At 43.2% G+C, this 27,582-nt stretch overlaps 1 protein-coding gene across 1 annotated transcript in view; it reads right to left on the bottom strand.

Moving 5' to 3' along the window:
- LOC102940756 (granulocyte-macrophage colony-stimulating factor receptor subunit alpha) overlaps window positions 1-17,935 on the bottom strand; it is a 34,925-nt gene extending 16,990 nt beyond the window's left edge. The window contains 8 exon segments of the mRNA XM_027825634.3: window positions 2,065-2,210; window positions 2,435-2,610; window positions 2,702-2,831; window positions 3,507-3,633; window positions 7,081-7,214; window positions 7,402-7,495; window positions 7,497-7,520; window positions 17,744-17,935. Coding sequence (XP_027681435.3) covers window positions 2,065-2,210; window positions 2,435-2,610; window positions 2,702-2,831; window positions 3,507-3,633; window positions 7,081-7,214; window positions 7,402-7,495; window positions 7,497-7,520; window positions 17,744-17,860 — 948 coding nt within the window. The 5' untranslated portion in view covers window positions 17,861-17,935.
- Window positions 17,936-27,582: the final 9,647 nt, after the last annotated feature.

The raw sequence follows: 27,582 nt of genomic DNA, 5'->3' as shown, positions 1-27,582 counted from the left end.
TATGATACAGTCTTTAATTATTGATAACTACTAGCCCAACACTAGAAGGGGATGGGACGCTTTACCAGTGAGTTTCACAGACAGTTGCTGATTGTAGAAGAATGTGGAGACTCTGGGATCTTGGGTTTCCTTGCAGGCTCTGGAGGCAATTGTTCTTTAGTGGACAAAGACTCTTCTGCCCATTCCCCACAAACATGACCCATTCTGCCCTTCCCCCTCTAACCCATGCGACTCCTGTAGACCCCAACACTGGCTGCTTATCCCAGTCCCATTCTCCTCACCTAGTCAGTCCCAGCCTCCACTCTTCAGGCTTCTGATCCCAATCCCAGGCTCCTTGCCTAGTAGGTCCTAATCTCACCCATCCAGACTCCCGCTCCGAGTCTCCCCCACACCCAGTCCTAGTTTTCTGCCCTGCTCCCAGACACAATCTTCCCCTTGCCCAACCATTCCCAGGTCTTTGTCCTGACTCCTTGATCTGTCTGTCTCTCCCTGCAGCCTCTACTCACCCCCCACACATTCACATTCCCCATCCCTGATGGTTCCCAGTTCCAGTCTTCATTCCTGCGCTTCTCATCCACTCTGTGTCCTTACTCTCCGTGTCCCAGTCTCCTTGTCCCAGTCTCTTTGTACAGCCAGTCCCAGTTCTTATCCGGCACTCCAACTCATTGTCAGATCTGTCTCTCCTCCCCCGCACAACCTCCTTCTCTCTGCCCCTTTGGTTCCTAGTCACAGTCTCCTTTCATCCAGTCTCAGTTCCCCCCCCCTCCCGCACTCTCTTTCTTCCCCCCACCAGGCTTCTTGTCCCAATCTACTCCCCCAGGCCTCCCCTACAATGCCTTAGGTTGGGCTCTTGTGGCTTCTGCATTTGAATCTGAATTTGGCGTCTTCCTCCTCCACACTGGGAGGGCACCAGCAGGGTGCACTGAGAGCACAGGAAAGGCAGATGCCCAGCTCTCAGTTCCAGTGTTCAGTCCCACCCTGCCTGGAGCAGCCAGGAGCAGCCATAACCTCATAGGCCTGTGCTGGACATGCTCAGCAGCTCTCTGGGGATGACACGCATGCACAGTCTCGGCAAAATTAGGAGCTGTGAGAGGCTCAGGTATGCTCAGTGCGTCCAGCATTTAGCAAGTCTCTACTGAGCAAGTGCAAACTGATTTTTCAAAGGCTTCTCACCTGCTCAAATTTTGGCAGATTTTCACATGGATGGTAGAAGGCACACCCTGACACAAAGGACACCTCCTGCCAAATGTCAGGTCCCTGGTCCAAATAATGGGGCCTTGAGTTTCCAAAGAAAAAGATTGCTAGAATTCTTTTAATGTTGAAAAACTGTATTTTTCTCTAGTCTCGTTCTTGGAAATGGCTGCACCATTTTGGCTAATACCTGCTATGGAAAATTTCAGCCCAAACAGTTAAAGTTTGGGAAAGTTATAAGTAACCAAAAACAAGGTCTTAGACTGGGAAGTGTCGGGTAACCTTAATAATAGGTGGTGTTATCAGCCTTGCTTATAATATTGTATAGGTTGTCATTCCAAAAAGACATATTTGGAGGTGGGGATGAGTTAAATTAGTGAATCAATCATCTAGTGACCTGCACTCTTAGGGATAAAAGCTATAAAAAGCTGTGTCTTCACATCCCAGGCTAATGAATGGCATTGTAAGCTGGGGTTTTCACCTGTTCCAGTGGACAGCAAATTGTAGTGTCTAGTTCTCTCCACTGTCTCTGTGGATGCATGCTGTTGGATCTGAGTTCAGAAAAGTAATCGCTGTGTTAGGGTTCGCAATGGTGTAAAAGCAAGTATAATGCTGGTGAGAAACAAAAGTAGAGAAGAGAGTGGGCACAGTCAGTTGCAGGTGCTGAAAGACAGTTATGGGGACAAGGTTAGCAAATGAGGCAATAAACTATGTAGCATGCAGGAAGGGTTGGATCTAAAAAGGACTGCATGACAGATGAGGAAGGAGAGGCGACTCATAGTGTAGGAGAGGTTCATGTCTGTGTATATATTATAGATGGATAAACAGAAAATATATATTCGTAATGAGAGTCATTCAAAAAATTACACTTACGTTATTTCGAATTTCAATTTGATATTCAAAGCATTCATCCTTATTTCCTTCCACATGGCTTAGGTGGGGCCGTTTCCATTGCACTACACACTGTAGTCGCTCTTCAGAACACTTTATAATGATATTTAATGGAGGAGTGAGTTTTTCTAGAATAAAAGAATCAGTATTACATTTGATAAAGAATCAGCTTTTGATAAAGAATCAGTTCACATTTGGAATTCCATCTTTGCAACCATAAGAGCTAGAAACAGCTTTTAAAAAAAGAAAGATCACAGCTCTGAAACAAATGCAGGCCCTTCTCCCAGTGAAGAATGGTTCATGCTACTTGTAGTAAAAATGGAAATTAAACAGAAAGAAACTTTTTCCTTACCAATTTTATATAAGTCGATGTACTCAGCATAAAACTGAATCTCCGATTCATTGCTGGACCCATCCACCAGGAAGTAAACTCTCTTTTTAATGTCTTTCACATCTTGAAAACTGCATGCGATATGTCTTCCAAGTGCATCTCTTATGTAATGTGGACATTCTTGTTCATCTTCTTCCCTGCATATATCAAAACATTTCAGTTAAACATGAGAAATGTCATCTGTCAAATCTTAATTCAAAACTCTTTGAGCCAATGAAAACTCTTTACTTTGGGTATTTCAAGAAAAGAAAATATTTGGTGTCTTCTGGAGCATTCCTGCCGGCCTTCCAAGTGCAATTCATGAAGGAAACGTTGTAAATCACACAAGAGAAATTTTCAACAGATGTTCCATTCATGCCTGGAAACCAAGAAAAGTTACATGTGTATTTATATATTACCAACTGGCTTAGTGAAGAAGAAGAAAAAGAAAAGGTGAACTACTGGTACAAGCAGGTACAACTCTGCACACACCGGGTCAGACCCAGAGAGAATTTGAGCATCTGCAACTTCTATTGATGATTTTAGGTACCTAAGTATTTAGGTGCCTGATTTTAGGCATCGAAGTTTGAAAACTTTTGCATTACATTTAAACATGGTGATTAAACCAAGTTGTCATACCCATTAAAAATATGACTAGCGAGCTCAGTTTGTATTAGTCAGCCAGAATGAGGCTCATGTTAGCCAAAAATTGCTTCAGTGGAGACGCCTAACGTGGTCACTGTTTTATTGTGCTACGCGCCATTTTAATCCCCACTTTCTCTGAGAGACTGACATAAGAAAAACAATTATATCACACACAGATGTTTCTATCCTGCAAGTTACTGTGCAAAAGTGGACCCTTCCTCTGCCACAATGTCACCTGCACAACTGAGGCCACAGTTTGTTACAAAATGGCATCATTGTAGCAGATTTGCAAAAGCATTTGTAATAAAAAATGAAATCAATGATCACTTCTAGAATGAAATGTATTCTGAGAATTTTTTCTCAAAATATTGTAGATAGACAGAACCTTTCACAAACACTAATGCATTACCTTGAGGAATGAATCTGACTTCTGCTGAATATGAAGTGTGGTTGTACATTGCTTGAACTTGAAATAATGCCCCCTTATGTATAGGCTGAGCGAGCTCTCTGTTAAACATGCAGGTTTTAGTGTACACCTGAAAAATAACATGCATTTGTATTAATCCTTTGTTTTTCCTTCCCAGTTTTAACTGGTTCTTACTATGGGAAAAGCCCAAGCATAAGTCAATTGAAACCTGTAAGACTTCTCACAGTGTGTAAAGTTAAGCACAGGTGTAAGTCTTTTCAGCGGTAGGGTCTTTGTTTGCACAGTTCCAGCTGCATGAATTGCCTCCAGTATTTCTGCAGGGAAGTCTAGGGGATCTACAAAGAGAGGTGCCCTGGAGTGCAAGCAGTAACCTCTCCTCTACTGCCCTCCCACCAGACTCCATGGAGTTCCTTCAACAAAGAGTATAGAAGCTTTTGCAGGGATCAAATGATGGTAGCAGCAAGCTCCCCTCTCTTCTGGAAAGGCAAGGGTAGATCTGCATCCAGAGGATTCCCCCATGCATTATCAAAAGTCTTCCAAAAGTGTGTTGTTGTCCAAAGAATTACAGAGGGACTAATTAAAGATGGTGTGCATATGATTTTTACCCCTATTATAAAATGTTTGCTGTCTGTCGATTTGCACAACAATATACAATACATCCAATTATTGAAACAATTTATAGTCTGGAACTTATCTTCACAGCCAGAAAGATTAGCAATGTTGGCCTTAATTCACTGCTATATTACTGCAGTTTTACATCCAACGGAGTTACATCAGAATAAACTGGAGTGACACAGATGGGACTCAGGGCCACTATTTTTACATGAAAAATTCTCGAACCCCAAGGAAGCAGTGGTACGATCCCCTTTGAGATCATAGTCTTGAAAAATGAGAATCAGTGAACGAGGAAGCTGAAATGTTGAAAATGCATCCTGGTATATTGGGAAGGCAGCTCCCATTTGAACGTAGAATGGAAGGTGGCCTGACTGACAGAGTTGTAAAGGTAAGGTTTTATTTGTTCTTTTTAAAAATGTAAATAGAAGTCTCTTGTGTTTATCATGCATTCAAAGGAAGAGCTATATTCCCTGTGGCCTACTCCCCATCATGATATTTGACCTCTCCGTGGGCCGAATCAGTCCTCCAGTAACTAGCTATCATAGGTAGTTATATGGCCCCCATCACTGCAGCATCTGATTACCTCATAAGCTAGTGAGTGTTCCATTTTGTAGATGGGAACTGAGGCACAGAAAGACTAAGTTACTTGACCAAGGCACACAGAGAGTCCGTGGCAGAGCAGAGACAAGGTTAGTGCCCTAGCCCCTGGACCATCCTTCCACTCTGAAAGCTCTCCCTGAAAGCACATTCTCAGCTATAGAGTGTATGAAACTGTGACGGGTATTTCTAAAACTACTATTTAAATCTGATATATTCTTATACAGCCACCTTCCCTTAAGTCCCAAAGCTCCTCCGTGGGGCCCTGCAGGAGTCCAGCACCGCAGCAGGGGCAGGAGAGATCAGGGCTTGAGTAGGAACTGTGCTTCATTAGATTCTTTCCCCTCTTGGCCAAACACAAGCAAGCCAAATGAAATTTGGTAATTTGTGTGGATTACAGCCTGCAGGGGCTGTGCAGGAAAGGGTTGTGTGACAGTGTGGAAGCCAGGGCCTTCTGCTTGGACACCCCTTCCCTCCAGTGGATTCTCAGGAATCTGTGTGTATCTGAGGATCTGACCAAATCACCAGTTACTTCTATGTGAGGGCAAACCCCTCTGCCTAAGAGAAAGGAGGAAATTTTGCAAATGCATGTCTCCAGACTTTCTACTCCCCTACATGGCTTATTCCTGCGAAGGGAAGCTTCACACAGTAAGGTATCCAGGCAGTTCTAAACAAAACCTTTTTCTCTTTGTTCCAGGCAAACATTTCAGTACATTCTCTGATTCTCAAAAAAAGACTAACGCCAACAGTGCTCCTGGCCCGTCAGAGAAACAGCAAAATGTGAAACAAATAAAGCTCCCCTCTTGCAGCCACTGTCTCCAAACAGTCCTTTATAAAAAGGTATGCTGTCATCAGGAGGACTTTTCTGCTTTTGCTGTATCTACCAGATACAGTGGATCACAAGAATGCGTGCTAGGAATTTCTGTATTGGATCAGACCAGTTATCCATCTAGTCCCGTATCCTGTCTCTGAGAGTGGCCAGCAGCCAATGCTTCACAGAAAGGTGCCTGCTAAATTAATGAGCTCTATATTATTAGAAGTCTTCTCCCCCTGTAGGTATGTACAGACTGATCAAGTCACCTCTTAACCTTCTCTTTGATAAGCTAAATAGAGTGAGCTCACTAATGGCTCAGCTCCACACACTGCCTGTGTTAGGTCGGTGGAAGCGCTCCTCGTGAGGACGTGCACCATGGACCCAAGGAGGCTAGTGTGGACATGTAATTACTGCAGTGGCTGTAAGTCACCCTAATATAGTCGATGTACATTTGTAGTGTAGACATACACTAAAGTCTTTTCCTGCAAAGCAGGTTTCCCAGACCTCAGGTCATTTATGTAGCTCTATCCTGCACTCTTCAATTTTCAGCACCCTTTTGAAGTGGTGACACCAGAACTGGACAAAGTATTCCAATAACAATCTCACCAATGCTGTACACAGAGCACCCTATGCCTATTCAATATTCTCTTGCTTATATTTCCAATAATCGCAGTAGCGCTCTCAGAGTATGTCTACACAACAGCTGGGAAGTTTGTCTGCCCATGCTGGAAATGATACTCATGCTATCTCTGCTCAAGCTAGCATCTAAGAACAGCAGTGGGGCAGTGGTGGTATGGACAACGGGTTGGGCTAGCTGCCTGTGCACACACCTGGTGACTGGGCAGGATTGTACTTGGGTGGCTAGCCCAACCTGTCACCTATGCTGCCAAGGCCAGACTGCTATTCTTAGGCATTAGCCTGAGCAGAGCCAGGGTGTGACTACGTACCTGCACTGGGAATTACACCTCTCTGTTGCTGTGTAGACATACCTGTGGCACAGCGTTGCACCGGGAGCTCATGTTGAGCTGGTTTTTACCATGAACCCTATGTCCTTTGCGGGGTCACTGTTTTCCAGGATAGAGTCCCTCATTCTGTAAGTGTGACCTACATTCTGTGTTCCTAAGCGTAGAACCTTGCATTATGTTGTATTAAAATGCATGTTGTTCGAATGGTCCCACTTCCCCCAGTCATCTACAGCTCTCTGTATAACTTATTATTTACTATTCCACCGGTTTTTACCAGCATTCAATGTACATTTTTTTCAGATCATTGATAAAGATATTGAATGACATTGGGCTAAGGGGTGTTTCTAGTTGGTTCCTTCAGTTGATATACCTCACTGGGAACTGAACCTGCCCTAATATATGTAATAAAAGTCTCTAAGAACTCTGGAAACATATTGTCATTTTCTAGGCCTTTATGATTCTACAAGTGATACATATATATGTTTTGTCTATAGATCAAATACATAAAAGAAAAAGAAAAAAGTACAGTTCATTATTTCCTTTAATAAGTAAATAGAAAACTTACAGTTTTCTTCACCATACTCAGGCCTACATGCATAGAACAGTCGTATTGAGGAACGGTGACACTGCTGTCCCAGGTCAGCTCTAGTTTTCTGGGATTCAGCGTCAAGTTGGCAATGGGTGAAGATGATGATTTTGCTGAAAGTTTTATGAATTAATATCAGAGAGGATGCAATAAGATTTTTCAAAGTTTTCAGGTGCAGAGGCTAGTATTTAGCGGGCCTGCTATGACAATACATAGCGTAACTAGATGGGCAAATATCCCTAGAGTGAGATGAATTAAACCCAGTCCTTTAGATTATCTCAATTAAAGTATTATACTTACACTCTGTATCCAAAAAGACAGCATGCAACGTAGGAAATAACATGATGCACCAAAACATGGAAATAAATCCTAGAGTGGCAGACATCTTTTTTTTTCTTGGAAATAGACAGGAATGAAACCTACAAGAGAAAAAACAGGATATCAGTCATAGAATATCAGGGTTGGAAGGGACTTAGGAGGTCATTTAGTCCAACCCCCTGCTCAAAGCAGGACCAATCCCCAATTTTTGGCCCAGATCCCTAAATGGCCCCCTTAGGGATTGATCTCACATCCCTGGGTTTAGCAGGCCAATGCTCAAGCCACTGAGTTATCCCTGCTCCCCATGAGTCTTTCTGGTTAAGAATGATGCAAAGAAATAATTTTGCTTCTTTGCAATGCCCTTTTCCTCCTTAATTGCTCCCTTTAATCCCTGGTAATTGGGTGGACACACCAATTCATTCACAGACACTCTGCTTTTGACACATTTAAATTATTTCTTATTTTTTTAATGTCTTTACCTATCTGCTATTTAAAATCTGGGTTGGCCCACTTAAAACCATCTTACTTTTTACCTGTCATAGTTTATAGTGCTTTCAACTGACTTCATTTGGATGGATTTCTATTTTCTGAAAGAAATTTGTGTGGAGAAATAAAAATCTTCTGTCTTACCATATTTTTTTTCTTATCTACCTGCTTCCTTTGGTCTTTAGGACCATTCAGAGTCGCCTTTGTCTTTTGTTAAATAAATAACCTCCATACTAGATCTAAGGATTTTCACTTTTTCACTTTTGACTTTATGGACTTTTTGACTAGCTTCCTCTTTTTTTTTATTAAGAAATCCCCTTTCTACCGTGCTTAATTTTTGGTATGGCTCCTCCACCCATGGATGGTGAAATTAATTATATTGCTATGCATTGCTATTTGTCATTGACTTCATTGATTTATCCCTTCCATTATAAATCCCCCTTTTCAGTTCCTTAACACTTTCTCTTACAAAATACTCTAGAGCTGAAATTTTCTATGCTTGGACCATATGCAAATGAAAACAATACATTTGTCCCAACGGTCCCAATCAGGAACTTTACATACAGAAGTCTCTAGAATTCTTGAACAACTGTTCAAACATTGGCTATTTTTGTAAATCTTTGTGAAATCTAAGGAACAAACTATCTGAAGAAATTTAGTTCAGCAGTTTCTCAGTTCTAATCATACCAAGTATTCACACCTGGAAAATCCATGTATTGCTGGATTAAATTTTCTTGGACTGCTTCCATGCGGGATGAATGGAGAAGATCTCTCCTCAGGAGCTGCAAGGGACTCCCCACCAATCTCAGAAGGTTTGCTGAGACAGAGGCCATCCCCATGGAGGTCTCTTGCCTCCACCATTCTGCCCTCTCCTATCTCCAGCTTTCTGATGGCTTTTGGCAGCTCTGCTCCTGGTGGCTTCCCCACTGCCCTCAGATCCTCCCTAATCATTCTTAATATTTGCAGATTTGCAAGAAGTGAATACTTTAGTACAAATCAGAATTCACTACTTAAAAATCACTAGATAATTCCCAACAAAAATTATCTGGAGGTACTCAGTATCTGGTAGAAATGATTTAGGTTTATATTACTAATCCTCAGTAAAACAATTTTCTTGTCATTTATTAGTGATTAAATGATTCTAGGCAATCATTAATAGATTCCAAGTAATAAGTTTCCTGGGAGTTAGTAATTCGAAACAGAGTAATTTTTAACAAATATTAAACAATTCTGAGCAATTCTAAGTAACTACTGGTAAATGACAAGTAGCTATTTTGACTGATATCCAGTAATTAATAGATTTTGAGGTTTATTTTTTTAATATGGTTGCTGGGTCCAAGCTGGATTTGGATTTCAGATTTAAGTTCTGGTCCAAAGTTAGTTAAAAAAAAAAAAAGAGCGAGAGCGAGAGAGACAAAAATTTCACCATGTTCTCCAGACTGTTTAATTTTGAAGGAGTTATGTTTGCACTTTAATAGGAGAGTAGAAGTAGATCATACCTCCACTTAATTTACAGCCTTCTTTCATCTGCTCATTATTCTGCTACATCTCCCTTGTCTGACCCCTCTGCTACTCTTGCTATGGCTTTGATCCTGCAAAGATTCACACATCTGCTTAACTTCACCTGCATGAGTAGTCCCAATGAAATTAAGTTCATGAGTAAGACTTTAGTGCCTTAGATTCAGTGGACCAGATCGAGAGGTAATGTATAAGAGAGTGTAAATAACATGTTGGCAAGTAGGTGCAAGTCTAAGTTGGTGTAACAACACTGAGCAGACCCACGTTATACCTGCTTAGACTCCCTAAGAGTCAGTTAGACTCGCATCTAAATTTAGTTCAGAGTGGCTAATTATGAAATACTAAACAAGAGATCCATTATTTCACTCTTCTCATAGGAAACTGAATTTCCTCCAAGACCGTGATACTCAGACTGAGGCTCGCGAGCCACTCCTGGCTCTTTAATGTGTCTCCTGCGTCTCTCTGCAGCATATGATATTAAAACACAATGTGATTTAATTATTAACCAATCTAAGTTACTAACCAATCAGGATGCTTTTACTATGTTAAGTATCAGAAGGGTAGCCGTGTTAGTCTGGATCTGTAAAAGCAGCAAAGAGTCCTGTGGCACCTTATAGACTAACAGACGTATTGGAGCATAAGCTTTCGTGGGTGAATGCCCAGTTCGTCGGATGCAACATGCTCCAATACGTCTGTTAGTCTATAAGGTGCCACAGGACTCTTTGCCGCTTTTACTATGTTATTAACCAATTGCATTTGATAAAATAATAATACTTGGTCAGTCATTTTGTTGTGATTTTTATATATATATTTCCCCTGTCATACTGTTTAAATATGAATATATTGTACTACAGTAAATGAAACAATGAATTCACACTTCTGTGGCTCTTTTGGGAAATGCTGATCGCTAATTTGGCTCCTGAACCACTGACGTCTGAGTATTACTGTTCTAGGAGGAGAAATCTTTTCTTTCTTTCAGTACCTGTTTTGCTGTTAAAGGAGATTTTCTCCTTAGAAAAACCATTACAGTACAAAGAAACAACACTAATTACTGGAATTTCTGGTCATGATGAGAAAAGTTCTTCTCTTACATAAGATTTTAATTGTTCTCAGGGGGGTTAATCAGCGCAAACTCAAGGAAATGGAAATATGATGTTTTTATTCTGTGAATTGTTTTTCTTAAGGCCTTTGTACAGCCCAATTTACAGCCATTTCAGGAGAAATGTGATGAAAGTGAGAATACTCTGGAATATGTTTATGAGCAATATGCCTCTCCCCACTGGGCTTGGGATTGTTATCCACTGGGACAGAGGGGTTAAAATATGTCTCCTGGAACTGAGCAGGAGGTCTGAGGTGTTTGGGTCACCTAGCTGTCTGGGGTAGTATGAATGCACCATCAAGAGCTGGTTGGAATCAACACATACCAATGGAGGATCCAGTAAAGACAATAGGAACCCCAGTGTCTGAATGTCACCACTAACCCACAGGAGGTTCTGGCAAGCTGAACATGTGAACAAGCATGTCTGTGTCCAGAGATCAAAGATGAGAGATGATAGGAGATTGTGTTAGAACAGGGTTCACAGAGAACACAGGAGCCATTCAGGACTCAGAGTCAAAGGGAGAGGGAGAGGGAGAGGGAGAGAGAGAGAGAGAGAGAGGATGGATTCTAGGGCAGACTAGCTTGGTGGAACCCTGGATTTGGCCAGTATGAACTCTGTCTTACCCGTTGCCTCTCTGTGCTAGCCTAAGGACTTCCCAACACTGTTTTCCAGTTGACTATTAAAACCCATTCCATTTTGAAAGGCTGCCTGGTGTTGCTGCAAATACTTAATGAAGGACATTGGTCCCTGAAGAGGGTAAAATGTCTCTCAACAGAGGTCTACCTTAGTCAGACTCTCTGTTCAGAACTCACAGTGAGAAACAGGAGGGGTGGAGCCTGAAGGCCCAGTCTCAGAGGTGTTGAGGCTGTGTGGCCTATCCTGGAGGAAAAGTGGGACTTCTTGGAGGTATGGGGCACTGAAGAGGTACTCCCAGGAGACTACTTCAAGTCTGAGGCATAGCACAGACCCTGTAGATCCATGACAACTGGTTACAACTCATTACAATTTTGTAGTGCAGACAGAACCATAGCCATATCCTCAAGCTATATTAGACCCTTAAACATTTCCACAGGGCACCCCACATTTCAGGGAGAATAGTTTCGTACCCACTGTTCTTCAAAGCCACGTTAAACCCAGGTTGGGACAGCCAAGATATACCGTTATTGCAGTGCAGACAGACCGTTGCCGAGACCTTCTCTTTTAAACACTACAGAATCATTCTCATGACGTCATTGTGTAGCAACAACACGGGCACAATTGCTGGGATGAGAGTTTGCTGACGCTTCAGTACAAATCACACACAGTGCTAGAGCTGAACAGAAAGCTGCGAAAATCCGACACAAAAGATGTTTTCTATCTGTCTCCAATGATGTGCTCAGGAATCTTAGATACTGTTGGTCCCTCTTCTCAGCTCTTCCTAACCATCCCTCTCTTGCTCATCTGCATCCCACTCGATCCCTCTTTCCTTCCCTCCCTAATTTCTTGTTTCCCTTTACTCTGTTTTCATTCCCCTTTGTTCCCCCTTGTCATTCCTATCCTACCTTCAAAATCTCACTCTCCCCCTGCTTAGCTCATCCACCGTGATGCTAGCCATGATTTTGCAAGCGCAGTGCATGTTTTTATGATGCTGCTGTTGGAAACATTCACAGGCACCACTGCAGAATGGACTTTGCCCCACCACTGAACAAGGAACAGTGCTGTAAACTCTCCTCTCAGAATCAGGACATGTTGGGAAATTCACTGGGGTAATCCTGGGGCCTTTAAAAGTGCACTCTTCTTTTTTTAAATAATGCATTATGGGGTGAATAAAGGGCCACAAAGAGTCCCTGTTTCACCATAACAACCTTACAAGTATCATGACCCCTTTTACCGTCTGCTCAAGGTGAGGAGCAAGGCCTTGCATCACTTTGAGTCAGTTGTTGGTACAGTACTAGTGTAAATAGGGCTCCTTTATAGCTAACTGGCCATTATTGGTGTAGCACTGGCATCTCCAGAGTCCTCCCCCCACCCACCCCTGGTTAATCCAGCCATATTGTCAGCAGAGGGATGACAAGCTGGAACCCCCTCAGGGTAAACTAGAGTGAGCTGCTGGAGGGTATTTTCAGTGAGACCCTCTTGGCTCTGGCACTTGCTTCCCTTGTTCTGCTGATAGGCTGAGTAGAGCTGAGGAAATTTTTCAGTTCACTGGCAATTTCAAAAAATAAAATAAAATCATCGTGGGTCAAGCCAAAACTGATTTTTTTGAAATGTTTGGTGAATCAAAAAGTAAATAATAATTTCAGGTCACATGAAATATTTCACTTGACCCAAAGCTGAACATTTCATTTTGACCAAATCTGCATTTTTCATCAAATAAAAGTTTTGACTGAAAAATTTCACCTAGCTCTAGTCCTGAGTCTGTAGACTGTTAGGACATGCTGCAAAGGCCATCTATCTATTGGGGCTTTCAGGGAGGGTATAAGGTTTGAATGGGATGGGGGTTGTGGGTGGTATGTACCTTTGTATATAATTTCATTTTGTGGTGTGTGGACTATGGGTTGCTGCTTGTGTGATTATTCTTTGGTGGACTGTTGCTTTAAATAACCTCCAGGTCACCTAGAGCTGGGGAGAGGCCTTTGAAAAATTTAAATGAAAATAAATAAAATGCACGAATAAATGGAAGAGCCATGGACTTGCACTGCATTCCTAATGTACGTACTGCCCTCTTTGAAACCAGGCATTTATTTGTTACCTTCTATTATTAACTATGGCCTGGTCTACATTAGGAAATTAGGTCAGCAGAACAACGTCGCTCAGCAGTGTGAAAAATCCATACCCAGCAGCGATGCCGTCAAACCGACCTAACCCCCGGTGTAGACCTCGCTACTGCCTCTCAGGGAGGTGAATTACATATGCCCATGGGAGAGCCCTTTCTGTTGGCGTAGGTAGACTCTTCACTGAAGTGCTACAACGGCCCAGCTGCAGTGGTGAGCTGCGCCGCTGCAGCATTTTTAGTGTCGACAAGCCCTCTGACTATTATTATTTATATGTTTTCAGTAGCACTCACAACGTGGTAAGCAAAAGGAGAACCTATACTCTAAAGCAGACAAAACGAAGAGGACCAAACAGCAAGATGGAGGGTAGGGAAAGGATGTACGCCACACAAGCAGTGTGGTGAGGTGGCAATTGGCCATGTTCTGATTGGGAAGTCTTGTTAAAACAAGGTTTGGGTTTTTTTAAACTAGTATAAAATATATCGACTTTTCCCAAATAAATCCCAACCTTCCCACAATCAGCTGGTTAGTTTCTTGTCGGCACTACAATAGAAGTGGGTTTTTGGGAGGGACTTCAGTATGAAAAGGATCAGTTAAGAAAAGAAAAGGAGGACTTGTGGCACCTTAGAGACTAACCAATTTATTTGAGCATAAGCTTTCGTGAGCTACAGCTCACTTCATCGGATGCATTCAGTGGAAAACCACTGAATGCATCCGCTCACTTCATCGGATGCATTCAGTGGAAAATCACTGAATGCATCTGATGCAGTGAGCTGTAGCTCACGAAAGCTTATGCTCAAATAAATTGGTTAGTCTCTAAGGTGCCACAAGTCCTCCTTTTCTTTTTGTGAATACAGACTAACACGGCTGCTACTCTGAAACCAGTTAAGAAAAGGTGTTCCATGCACAGGGAAAGGCATAGAGGAAAGTGTGGAGAAGCTTGTGGGAAAAGTGTCCAAACAGGGCATCGAGACGAGCATTATTCGGAGAATGAAAGGGACGGGGTGGTTACAGTGATATGGAAATAATAATCCAAATCTATCTCATCTTCCCCTCAAGACCCAGGCTAAGATGGGAAACGATCTTGGAAATGTTAGTTCTTACGAGGTGACATCCTGCTGGAATGGATGTGTCCATTTTCCCCAGATTGATTCCGGTTCTCCGTTGGTGAGATTATACAATAGTGATTAACTGATTCCAATAGCCCTATATGCAACTTTCAAGTAATGAGGACTATCATTACTGTGGCCACTATCACTGGGTAAGTAGGATCAGCCTGGCTTTATATGGGAGCAAATATCAACAAATTCATTTTTATTAGGTCTTTAATGAGAGAGTACCATCTGTGGAGAGAGAAAGGGATGGAAGACCCTACTTTTAGATTCTAATTCCTAGTTCTGCCACTGACTAGCTGTGCAACCTTGGGCAAGTCACTCATGGCTGTTTTACGCATATAAAAGAATATAAACACATAGAACTGGAAGGGACCTCCTGCATCATTAAGTCCAGTCTACTGCTATCACAGGCAACCCTGGCCTATAATCCCATTAATAAACTCCGTTTTGAAACCATTGAGGTTTCTTGTCCCCACTACTCCTATTGGGAGGCTGTTCCAGAACCTCTCTCTTCTGATGAAAGCGGCAAAGAGTCCTGTGGTGCCTTATAGACTAACAGACGCAACATAAGCTTTCGTGGGTGAATACCCACTTCTTCAGATGCATGTACTGGAAATTTCCAGAGACAGGTATAAATATACAAGCAAGAATCAGGCTAGGGATAACGAGGTTAGTTCAATCAGGGAGGATGAGGCCCTCTTCTAGCAGTTGAGGTGTGAACACCAACGAAGGAGAAACTGCTTTTGTAGCTGGCTAGCCAGTCACAGTCTTTGTTTAATCCTGAGCTGATGGTGTCAAATTTGCAAATGAACTGAAGCTCAGCAGTTGCTCTTTGAAGTCTGGTCCTGAAGTTTTTTTGCTGCAGGATGGCTACCTACCTATCTCTTCTGATGTCAAACGATTAAGAAAATTAATCATGATTAATCGCACAATTAATCGCCTGCTCCAGCCCCATGCCACTCTTGGGAGCGGCCAGCACGGCCCCGGGGGCAGGGGTCTCCCTCCGTGCACAGCTCGCGCCTCCAAGCACCGCCTCCACAGCTCCCATTAGCTGGGAATGGGGAGCTGTAGCCAATGGGATCTGCGGGGGTGGTGCTTGCAGAGAGGGGCAGCACACGGAGCCATGTGCGTCCTGTGCCCCCCCCAGGGGCTGCAGGGACACATTGGCCCCTTCCAGGAGTGGCATGGGGCCAGGATAGGCAGGGAGCCTGCCTTAGCAGCAACCACACAACACCACCAACTGGGAGTCGCTGGAGGTAAGTGCTACCCAGTGAGAGGCTGCACCCCAACTCCCAGCCCTGAGCCCCCTCCCGGAGCCAGCACCCTGTACCCCCTCCTGCACCCCAACACTCTGCCCCAGCCCAGAGCCCCCTCCGACACCCAAACTCTCTCCCAGAGCCTGCACCCCACTGTGAACCCCGTGGCCCCAGCCCAGAGCCCACACCCCCTCCGAAACTCCAAACCACTACCTGAGCCCAGTGAAAGTGAGTGAGGGGGGAGCAAGTGACCGAGAGAGGGGGGGATGGAGTGAGTGGGGTGGGGTTTTGGGAAAGGGGCAGGACCTTGGGGAAGAGGCGGGGTAGATCCTGGATTGCTCTTAAATTCAAAAGTGATCTTGGGCATAAAATGGTTGGAGACCACTGGTTTAGCATATCAGGCACATAAATACCTTGCAATGCTGGCTACAAAAGTGCCATGCAAATGCCTGTTCTCACTTTCTGGTGACACTGTAAACAAGAAGTAGGCAGCATTATCTCCTGCAAATGTAAACAAACTTGTTTGTCTTAGCCATTGGCTGAACAAGAAGTAGGACTGAGTGGACTTGTAGGCGCTGAAGTTTTACATTGTTTTGTTTTTGAGTGCAGTTAAGTAACAAAAACAAATCTACATTTGTAAATTGCACTTTCACGACAAAGAGATTGCACTACAGTACTTGTATGAGGTGAACTGAAAAATACTATTTCTTTTGTTTATCATTTTTACAGTGCAAATATTTATAATAAAATATACACTTTGATTTCAATTACAACATGGAAACAATACATATAAAAATGTAGAAAAACCTCCAAAATATTCAATACATTTCAACTGATATTCTGTTGTCTAGCAGTGCTATTAAAACTGCAATTAATCGTGATTAAAATATTAATCGCAATTAATTTTTTTGAGTTTATCGCATGAGTTAACTGCCATTAATCGACAGCCCTAGTTATAACGCTTCTAATTTCCAACTTGCATTTACTGATGGCTAGTATTTACAAAAGCAATCATATCCCCTCTCAGCCTTTGCTTTGATAGACTAAACAAAGCAAGCAGGGTCTTTCCTTCTAAGACAGGCTTGCCATTCCCCTGATCTGCAGCTATTCCAGCTGAATTACTCTTTCTTGAACATGGGTAACCAGAACTGAACAGAATTCCAAATGAGGGCTGAGCAGTCCCTTGTCCAATGGCATTCATATGTCTCTATCTCAAATAGAAATGCCATTTATAAAATAGGGATAATAATACTTACCTTACAGAGGTGTTGTGAGGATAAATGGATGCTTATAAATTGCTTTGAGATCCTAAGAGCACCATATATGTGTAACATTTACTATTAAAGGATTGAAATAAAATTAAAAGCCAGGATACATATCAGTCATTAAAATATACATTTAATTCATGGTTACAGAGTAGCAACCGTGTTAGTCTGTATTCGCAAAAAGAAAAGGAGGACTTTGTGGCATCTTAGAGACTAACAAATTTATTTGAGCATAAGCTTTCGTGAGCTACAGCTCACTTCACTGGCTGAATGCATCTGATGAAGTGAGCTGTAAATTTGTTAGTCTCTAAGGTGCCACAAGTACTCCTTTTCTTTTCAGTTAATTCATGCTATTCCTAGAACTGATTCACTCTATGGAGCGATCTGCAACTTACCAAACACAAACTCATGTACAGGAGACAACATACAAATGCTTCCAGTTAGATTATTTTTTAAAAGAAGAAAGAGACAGCAACATTTCTCCTGGATACACAAAATAGACGTCAGACAAAATAAAGCAACCCAAGAGATGAGGGAAAATATTGCTAATGTTTTTCCTGGACCTGGCAGGCAATGCTGGGAATCTGATCACTCCCTTTACTCACATTTAGATATGTATCCTTAACTTCAGATCATAAATCATAAATAATAATGTGCCATCACAATTTTGGCTAAGACCGTCCTCAAATCTGCACTTGGAGGTAGATGAACTCAATCTAATATAGCTTTTTTTCCATTGCAAATGTTTGTGTTTTGTCATAGGAGCCTTGAGAAATAAAAATAAAAACCCCCAAACAAACAGACAAAAAACAAAGACAAAAAGTAGCTTACCTCCTTCTTGCAAAAGGCTGGTATCTCAATTAACTTAGGGGCTTGGGTCCGAGACTCAGAGATGATTGAAATGCTTGAGACTGAAGCTGTCGTACTGCTGCGACAATACTTTATCATTGCATAGTATCCGATTCATGGGAAGTGTTGCAAGACTGATGTTGAGACAGTTCTTTGGTTCATTTCCTTCGCAGTTTCCGGAACTTCTTTAATCTCCTTGTTTGCAGAATATAAATAATTTCACACAAAATGGACATCTAGTTAATTAATAAGACACCCTCTTCCCATTTCGTCTGGTCCATTTGTGCCTTTGGGTCTACCATTGGATGTAAATGTACATATAGAAAATTTATCTCCTACAAATAAGCCCTCTTCCACAAACAATACTTTGCCTGTAAGTTCTACTCACCAAAAGAGCTTTCTGTTCCAATAAGTATCTTATTAGACAGGACCAATGCAAACACAGCAGTGTAATTGTGTGTAACGGGATCAAGGCACCTTCGTGCATCTGTTTAACAAACATCCTTCTCTACACTGAACTGTGAAACAAACATTAATATTTATTACTATTACCATATCAAATCAAAAATACTGCTTGGATAACAAGTAAACAATAGTACGGATGGCTGAACTTTAAATATGCACCCCTGGGACTGCTTCCCCTCTCACACGGATTTCACACATGTGAAATTGCATTACCTTCATTTGAATCACTCCTGAATAGAATTACTCTTCAGTGTACACGTGAGGAGAACCTGGCCCAAGAACTTGAAATACTAACTTGCACGTATATCTGGAAGTAAAAATGAGCATTGGTTTATTAGGAGTTGCGTCACAGTTCGGGATGTGTGTTGTATCTGTTCATGATCATAAAAACTCAGTTTAATAAGAGCAAAAAATTGATTTGAAACATACTATCGTAAGTATGATCATAAATACAATCTTTTTTCTCCATTCAGTGCCCATTCATTTCAGGGGATTTAGAACAGTAAATAATATTTCATACTTCTGTCCTACAAATCTTACTACAGGCAAAATTAATGAGTCAAGGACAGCCTATGTATTATTAATTATTACTATTATTTTATTATTATAGCACATATAGGCCTCAGTCAGGAGTCAAGGCCCTATTATGCTAGGTGCCGTACACACATATAATAACAATAATACCATCACTGCCCCAAAGAGCTTACAATCTATACCATATCTCTGCATTTCTCTGCTTTTGTCCCTTTTAAGTCTCCTCAACCTTAATTTTGTTTGTATATGGTTTTTTAGTCTTTAATTTCCTGGGGGCTATGACTGTAATAAAAAACCACATATATTTACAGGTAACTCACATATCTACATTGCATATTCTGTCTAATGGCAGGAGAAAATACAAACAGACCAATCTCCTCAAACCTGCCGTGCCTTTGGCTGCTTGGATCGCCTACAGTTTGATTCTCAACAGCAACTTTTCCCTCTGTACAAGTTCAAGCAGATGTTTCCTCTTCTTCAGGGTCTCAATTCCTCACTTCCAGCCACAACAACAGTGGCAAGGGGCCTGCCGGATATTATTCACTGAGCAACCTTCATCATGGTAGCTGCAGAAGTAAGATTCTTTCTTCCCCTCTTTCCTTCTCCTTCTCACATCATCTCATCCTGAGACCTTTACAGACTGTATGAACCAGATTCGGATCTCACTTATATTGGAGTAAATCTGGAGTAACTTCAGAATGGATTTACTCTGGCTTTACACCAGCATAACTGAAATCAGACTCTGCTCCTATATGTAGAATAATCCCCGCCCCACCCACACACCTTAAAAGAAGATTATTTTGGTTGCAAAATCAAGCACTTGACCCTCCATCCCCCTCGTGTGTCAGTGCTGTGCCCTGAATAAGACAGGGGTTCTGTGGAAAAAAGTAGCATATGATCATGTAATTAGAGACCGTATTATAATGCATACACAAGGGAGAAGAAACAGGTTGCACAGGCAACCATAAATCTTGCATTTCCTAACTTTCAAGTAGTTGACTGTCCAACCTAAATAACCTTTTTAATGTATTTTAATGTAACTTCCTAGGTATTTTTTCTTCTAATAGGAAACGAGAATATCAAATTATATTATGTACTGACCATCCCCTCATAAATTATCATGAGGGCTGAACTCTAATTTTTCAGTACCACAGTACAAGCACAGTATGACTGCTCAGAACTCCGGTATGAAACTGCAGAAAAACCTGAGAGTCTCTGGATTAAGTTTAGAAGTGTGAGCAACAAGGGTGATGTCGTGGTGGGAGTCTGCTATAGACCACCGGACCAGGGGGATGAGGTGGACGAGGCTTTCTTCCAGCAACTAACAGAAGTTACAAGATCACAGGCCCTGGATCTCATGGGAGACTTCAATCACCCTGATATCTGCTGGGAGAGCAATACAGCGGTGCACAGACAATCCAGGAAGTTTTTGGAAAGTGTAGGGGACAATTTCCTGGTGCAAGTGCTAGAGGAACCAACTAGGGGCAGAGCTCTTCTTGACCAGCTGCTCACAAACCAAGAAGAATTAGCAGGGGAAGCAAAAGTGGATGGGAACCTGGGAGGCAGTGACCATGAGATGGTCGAGTTCAGGATCCTGACACAAGGAAGAAAGGAGAGCAGCAGAATATGGACCCTGGACTTCAGAAAAGCAGACTTTGACTCCCTCAGGAAACCGATGGGCAGGATCCCCTGGGAGAATAACATAAGGGGGAAAGGAGTCCAGGAGAGCTGGCTGTATTTTAAAGAATCCTTATTGAGGTTGCAGGAACAAACCATCCTGATATGTAGAAAGAATAATAAATATGGCAGGCGACCAGCTTAACAATGAAATCCTTGCTGATCTTAAACACAAAAAAGAAGCTTACAAGAAGTGGAAGATTGGACAAAGGACCAGTTAGGAGTATAAAAATATTGCTCAGGCATGCAGGAGTGAAATCATGAAGGCCAAATCACACCTGGAGTTGCAGCTTGCAAGAGCTGTTAAGAGTAACAAGAAGGGTTTCTTCAGGTATGTTAGCAACAAGAAGAAAGCCAAGGAAAGTGTGGGCCCCTTGCTGAATGAGGGAGGCAACCTAGTGACAGAGGATGTGGAAAAAGTTAAGGTACTCAATGCTTTTTTTGCCTCTGTCTTCACGAAGAAGGTCAGCTCCCAGACTACTGCACTGGGCAGCACAGCATGGGGAGGAGGTGACCAGCCCTCTCTGGAGAAAGAAGTGGTTTGGGACTATTTAGAAAAGCTGGACGAGCACAAGTCCATGGGGCCGGATGCACTGCAGGTGCTAAAGGAGTTGGCGGATGTGATTGCAGAGCCCTTGGCCATTATCTTTGAAAACTCATGGCAATCGGGGAAGGTCCTGGACGACTGGAAAAAGGCCAATGTAGTGCCCATCTTTAAAAAAGGGAAGAAGAAGGATCTGGGGAACTACAGGCCAGTGAGCCTCACTTCAGTCCCTGGAAAAATCATGGAGCAGGTCCTGAAGGAATCAATTCTGAAGCACTTAGAGGAAAGGAAAGTGATCAGGAACAGTCAGCATAGATTCACCAAGGGCAAGTCATGCCTGACTAATCTAATTGCCTTCCATGATGAGATAACTGGCTCTGTGGATGAGGGGAAAGCAGTGGAAGTGTTACTCCTTGATTTTAGAAAGCTTTTGATACAGTCTCCCACAGTATTCTTGCCAGCAAGTTAAAGATGTATGGGCTGGATGAATGGACGATAAGGTGGATAGAAAATGGCGAGATCGTCAGGCTCAACGGGTAGTGATCAATGGCTCCATGTCCAGTTGGCAGCTGGTACCAAGCGGAGTGCCCCAAGAGTCAGTCCTGGGGCGGTTTTGTTCAATATCTTCATTAATGATCTGGAGGATGGCATGGACTGAACCCTCAGCAAGTTTGCAGATGACACTAAACTGGGAGGAGTGGTAGATACGCTGGAGGGTAGAGATAGGATACAGAGGGACCTAGACAAATTAGAGGATTGGGCCAAAAGAAATCTGATGAGGTTCAACAAGGACAAGTTCAGAGTCCTGCATTTAGGACGGAAGAATCCCATGCACTGCTACAGACTAGGGACCGAATGGCTAGGCAGCAGTTCTGCAGAAAAGGACCTAGGGGTTACAGTGGATAAGAAGCTGGATATGAGTCAACAGTGTGCCCTTGTTGCCCAGAAGGCTAATGGCATTTTGGGCTGTATAAGTAGGAGCATTGCCAGAAGATCGAGGGACGTGATCGTTCCCCTCTATTCGACATTGGTGAGGCCTCATCTGGATTACTGTGTCCAGTTTTGGGCCCCACACTACAAGACATATGTGGAAAAATTGGAAAGCGTCCAGCGGAGGACAACAAAAATGATTAGGGGACTGGAACACATGACTTATGAGGAGAGGCTGAGGGAACTGGGATTGTTTAGTCTGCAGAAGAAAGGAATGAGGGGGATTTGATACCTGCTTTCAACTACTTGAAAGGGGGTTCCAAAGAGGATGGATTTAGACTGTTCTGAGTGGTAGCAGATGACAGAACAAGGAGCAATGGTCTCAGTTTGCAGTGGGGGAGGTTTAGGTTGGATATTAGGAAAAACTTTTTCACTAGGAGGGTGGAGAAGCACTGGAATGGGTTACGTAGGGAGATGGTGGGTTAGAGGTTTTCAAGGTCAGGCTTGACAAAGCCCTGGCTGGGATGATTTCGTTGGGGATTGGTCCTGCTTTGAGCAGGGGGTTGGACTAGACGACCTCCTGAGGTCCCTCTCAACCCTGAGATTCTATGATTCTAAGCTATTGCCACTAGAGCTACAGCCTAACAAGAGGAGCTACAGGTATATCCTGGGGGCTTATCTACACACATATCTGCACCTAAATAACTAAATCAGGTTTAGTTCCCAGCTTTTTATTATTTTGGTGCACGTGTGTGTGAAAGTTTGGAAGAAAAGTGTCCTATTTTCATTTTGCTGGTCAGTCTAGAGCACTTGTATTCTGACTTTCACTGAAATAACAAATGGTGTGAATTAAAAGTGACAGTTATTTCAGTGCAAGTTTGTGTGTAGACCAGCTACCACATGATGCTGCAGCAGAAAGCCACAAGAGATCTTGGTTTCAAATACAAAGTAATGAGACTATCTTCCAGAATCTCAGAGTTGAGATATGGAGGAAAGTTACCAACAGTCACTATTATTACTATTTCCATTGCTGTTATGCCACCATGCTTCCCGCACAACAACTCTACCCCAGGAGCACACTGCCTCAACTTTGCCTGTTTCCAGGATTTAGCAGGTTATAGCTCCCAAAAGGTATCCAACAGACCTGCCTTTCCCATGGCATCTGGCAAACCAGTCAACTTTTCCTCCACTCAGATCATCCCATGGCACTGTCCACTTCATCACCAGTTCAAAGTGGGAGGAACTGACCAAAGAAATAGAAAAGCAGATATAAGAAACCGGTTTCCAGACATCCTACACCTATACACTGCACAGGACCACTGACTAGGCACAGGTCAGAAGCAGACAACACAAAGCAACACAAACTAAAGCTGAGGCTGAACAATGCAGGATCTGCTGCTAATAATAATAAACGATACATGACTTCATCGGCAATTAAGCACCCAATATACCTGGATCACCAAGACCTGGCTGGATGACACCGCAAGCCCTGTGCTAGCCCACCTTGTCCCTCCAGTATACTAGGTACATCAGAGACCCAGAGAGGACAAGAAAGCAGATGGCACTGCATTCATCTTGTCTGCACACCTTAAATGCTCTGTCCACTCTGCCAAATTCAAAGACACCATTTTCAATACCCTTTTTCATTTCCATCTCTCACAAACATCTTCCTGCCTTCTTTCATTCATCTGACAGTAGAAGCCAGAACCAAAGCAAACTGATTTTATACTCATTTACAGACCATCACAGACTAAACGATTCATAAAGGAGCTCACTGATACCTTGTTGGCGATGGTGATTAAATACCCAGACTTGTCATCCTGGGAGATTTCAACATGCATAGCAACAAGGCCACAGATGCAAAAGCCCCCAAAATTAATCTTGTCACTTGCCTCCCTAGGACTTTCATGGGTCACCCCTGGTCCAACACACACAGCCAGTCACATTTTGGACCTGATCTTCAGCCTAAATGTCAAGATCATAGACATCACAATCCGCAGTCTGTCTTTGATAGATGACTACCTCAGTAAGGCCGTTGTCCGAGATCGTCCAGCTCCCCGGGAACAAGAAAGACAAATGATCCTGATTCAATTTCAAAGGCTCATGGACTCTGACAAATTCCAAAGCCTGCCAAAAGACAGCAGCACTCCTTCCACAGGACAAGGAGTCAAAGATCTGGTGAATCATTACCATTCTTCACTGACCTTGGCCACTGACGCACTGGTCCCCAAATGGTCCCTTCCTCTCCATTGCCCACATAGATCTCCTGGGTTTTCTGACACCCTGCACTGTATGAAGAGGGGGGTGGAAACTTGAGTGCTGATGGCAGGAAAAAAAAAAGGCTAAATCAAACAGGATGAAACGTAATGAATTCTTCAAAGCCTATGCTGAGGCTGTATTACAGGCCAAAAGAATTTTCCTATCGGCCTCTGCGGAAGCTGCCAAATCCTGTCCCAAGGAGCTACCCAGGGTGGTAAACCTCTTCATCAATCCTGTATACCTACAACCTGCATTAAAACTGAGCACAAGTGCTGTGAAGAACTATTATCCCTCTTTGCTGAAAAGATTACGCACATTTGGGAAGCCTTCTCAAACAGCATGTATCTGCTCTGCCTGTCCCTGCCAACCACAGCCCACCTGCCTTCCCAAAATTCAGTACATTCACTAATCAAGAAGTTCTGGACACCCTAGAGGAGTCTTGACTAGTTAAACTGATCAGACAACATGGACTCAACTCCCAGCACTATGCAGGTGACACACAGCTCTACCTATCCTTCGCTATATCTGACCACACCACTACCACCCACAATGGCTCAGTGCTTGGACAAGATCAGCTCGTGGGTGAAGAACAGCTGGCTGAAGCTGAACTTGAACCTGAGCAAAACATAGGTGATGTTGGCAGACATAGGAAAGAATTCTGAAGAGTTTGAAACTATGATGCAATCTCTTTGGTCAATTCAGTCTGTAGTCTAGTACTCTTGGGTTCCTTGCTGGCAGCATCCGCAGCATTTGCAAGTAATGCTTTCTACCATCTTCAAAGGGCTGGGAGACTCTCCTGGTGGACGATAACCTGGCTTCAGTTATTCATACCTTTGTCACCGCTCATCTAGATTAAATCACTGCAATATACCTGAGCATGAAGCCACCAGTGCTTAGGAAACTTCAACTAGAATGCTGCAGTGCATCTTCGCAGCAACACAGGATACCACAAGCACATCAAACCTGTCCTCCAGTCTCTACACTGGCTTCCCATAGAATTTTGAATTAAATTGAAGGTCTTGATCCTTATCTTTAAGGCACTCCATGATCTGGGGCCAGGGTATCTAAAAGGTCATGTAGCGGGGTGATCACCCCGCTCCGGCACTGAAGGGGCTAAAACAGCCCTGGGAGAGGGCTGCCTGGGGGAGCCAATAGTAAAAGCAGCCCTGGAGAGGGCTGTGACTGGGAAAAGCTAGGCTGATTGGGGGAAGCAGCCACAGCTGGAGCCATGCCCCAATCAGGCCACGGCTGGCCCTATAAGAGGGCCGAGGGCCAGGAGCTGGAGTCTCTCTCCAGCCCTGGAGGGAGAAGGGCTAGCTGCCTGAGAGGGAGGTACCTAAAGTGGAGCAGTGCTGCAGAAGGGCAAAACGAGCTGGGGAGCTCCAGCCTGGTAAACACCCAGGCTGCAGGCCTTGTTGAAGGCCTACAAAAGGTACTGGGGCTGCAGAGGGGCAGCCCAGGGATAGGCAAAGGCAGCAGGTCCTAACCCCTTGCCAATGATAGACTGCAGTCTGCCCCAGTGAAAGGGGGCTAGATGATGACTGTCAGTAGCCACTGAAGCAAGATGGGTTTAGAGGGTTGGGGATTCCCCAGGGAGGGGAGACCCAGAGTGTGGGGGTAGTGCTGGGCAGAACCCCAGGGTAAAGGGCACCGGGGTCCGGGAGGGACATGGATGCCAGCAGCAGGCGAGACACTGGCTTGCAGAGGGTGCTCTGAAGGCTGGAAGGAGCTAATTCCCGAGATGACCAGCAGGAGGCACCACACCGGTGAGTCTCACATCGCTACAGTCATCTAAAGCTCCAGGATGAAGACTGTGGCTGACAACTGTGCACCTCTATTACAATGGGGCTTTCTACCACAAGGTAAAGCTCGTCTGTGCAGGACACAGAAATTTCTTGCGGATCAGTCCAAGACTTTGGAATGAACTCCCCTAAGAAATAAGGATAATCACCAATCTCACCATCTTCCATCCCAAGTGGAAGGTGCATTTCTTTGACCTTGCCTTCTCTAACATAAATAAATAGCAACGTGTGGATTTAAAACAAAAACACCCTCAACAGACCTAAATCGAGACACTTCACTGTATATGCTTCTCCGCATGGGGAGAGGATGAGAGAACAAACAAAGCATGACAGATTTTAATCATGTTGGTCAATGCACTACTGGAAGATGCTCAGATACCAGTGTGGTGAGCACAGTGTAAAAACCTATATAGAATAGAAAGTTATTGCTTAACCACCATTGTAAAGATTGTGACATGAATAAAAAACTTGCCTAACACCACAAAAAGCCGTGGCTGGATGACTTCTTTTCTCCCATAAATTAATTTATGTTTGTTCAGACTAATAAATCTGAAGTCCTGACAACTACTGATATGTTTTACTACATATTCACTTGACACTTGGAGAACCTCTTTGTGATTTGTTGAACTACTATCCTTGTTAGCAAGAAGTATCCTTCTTATGTATCTGTTGACACAGAATATGTATGTATCTGTTGACACAGAATTGTCAGGTTACAGGGTAGCAGCCGTGTTAGTCTGTATTCGCAAAAAGAAAAGGAGTACTTGTGGCACCTTAGAGACTAGGTTAGTCTCTAAGGTGCCACAAGTACTCCTTTTCTTTTTACAGAATTGTAAGTTCTTTAGAGCAGGGGCCAGGTCTTCCTATGTGTTGGCGCAGTGCCTAGTTCATCTGTCTCTGTGGTAAGGTATTGCTATGTACTAACACAGGTATGCTGTTCTTCAGAAGTAAAAATGTATATTAATTGAGGAACAATCAGTATCTTTTCTTCTTTGTGAACCCACATATCTGTTTCACCATACTTTTCATGTAAAACAAAATAGGAAGTGGCTAAAATGTAGTCTGACTCATTTAAACCCAGAAAAAAGACCCAGAAAAAGGAAACTGTGGATCCACCCCTACTATAGGTCAGAGAAACTGCTTGTGTGCAAATAAGGGCCTAAACTGCTTTATGAAAAAGGAAGAAGTAACTTAGGTCTGGTCTACGCTACGGATTTAGGTTGGCGCAAACTGCCTTGCATTTACCTAGCTGTGGAGGTGTCTTCACTTAAATTTGGGCCCCACTGACATAACTGCCTCTCTATGGCGATTTAGTAACACCACCTCCCTCAGCAGCATAGAGTCACGGTCAATGTAATCAGATTGACGCAGTGTCAGTGTAGACACTGCGTTGCTTATGTCGACCGTTACTGGCTTTCAGGAGCCATCCCACAATGCCCCACACTGACAACACAATAGATACAAGTGCTCCTGGTGAGGACGTGCACCGCCGACACAAGGAGAGAAGTGTGCACATTCACAAGTGATTTAATAACTGCTGTGGCTGTATGCCAACGTAAATTAGGCTGACATAATTTTGTAGTGTGGATATGGCCTTATGCCCAGCTCAG

Source organism: Chelonia mydas, chromosome 1 (genome assembly GCF_015237465.2).
Source record: "Chelonia mydas isolate rCheMyd1 chromosome 1, rCheMyd1.pri.v2, whole genome shotgun sequence".
Lineage (NCBI taxonomy): Eukaryota > Metazoa > Chordata > Testudines > Cheloniidae > Chelonia > Chelonia mydas.
The sequence above is the reverse complement of the archived record's forward strand: the minus strand, read 5'-3'. Positions and strand labels throughout refer to the sequence as shown.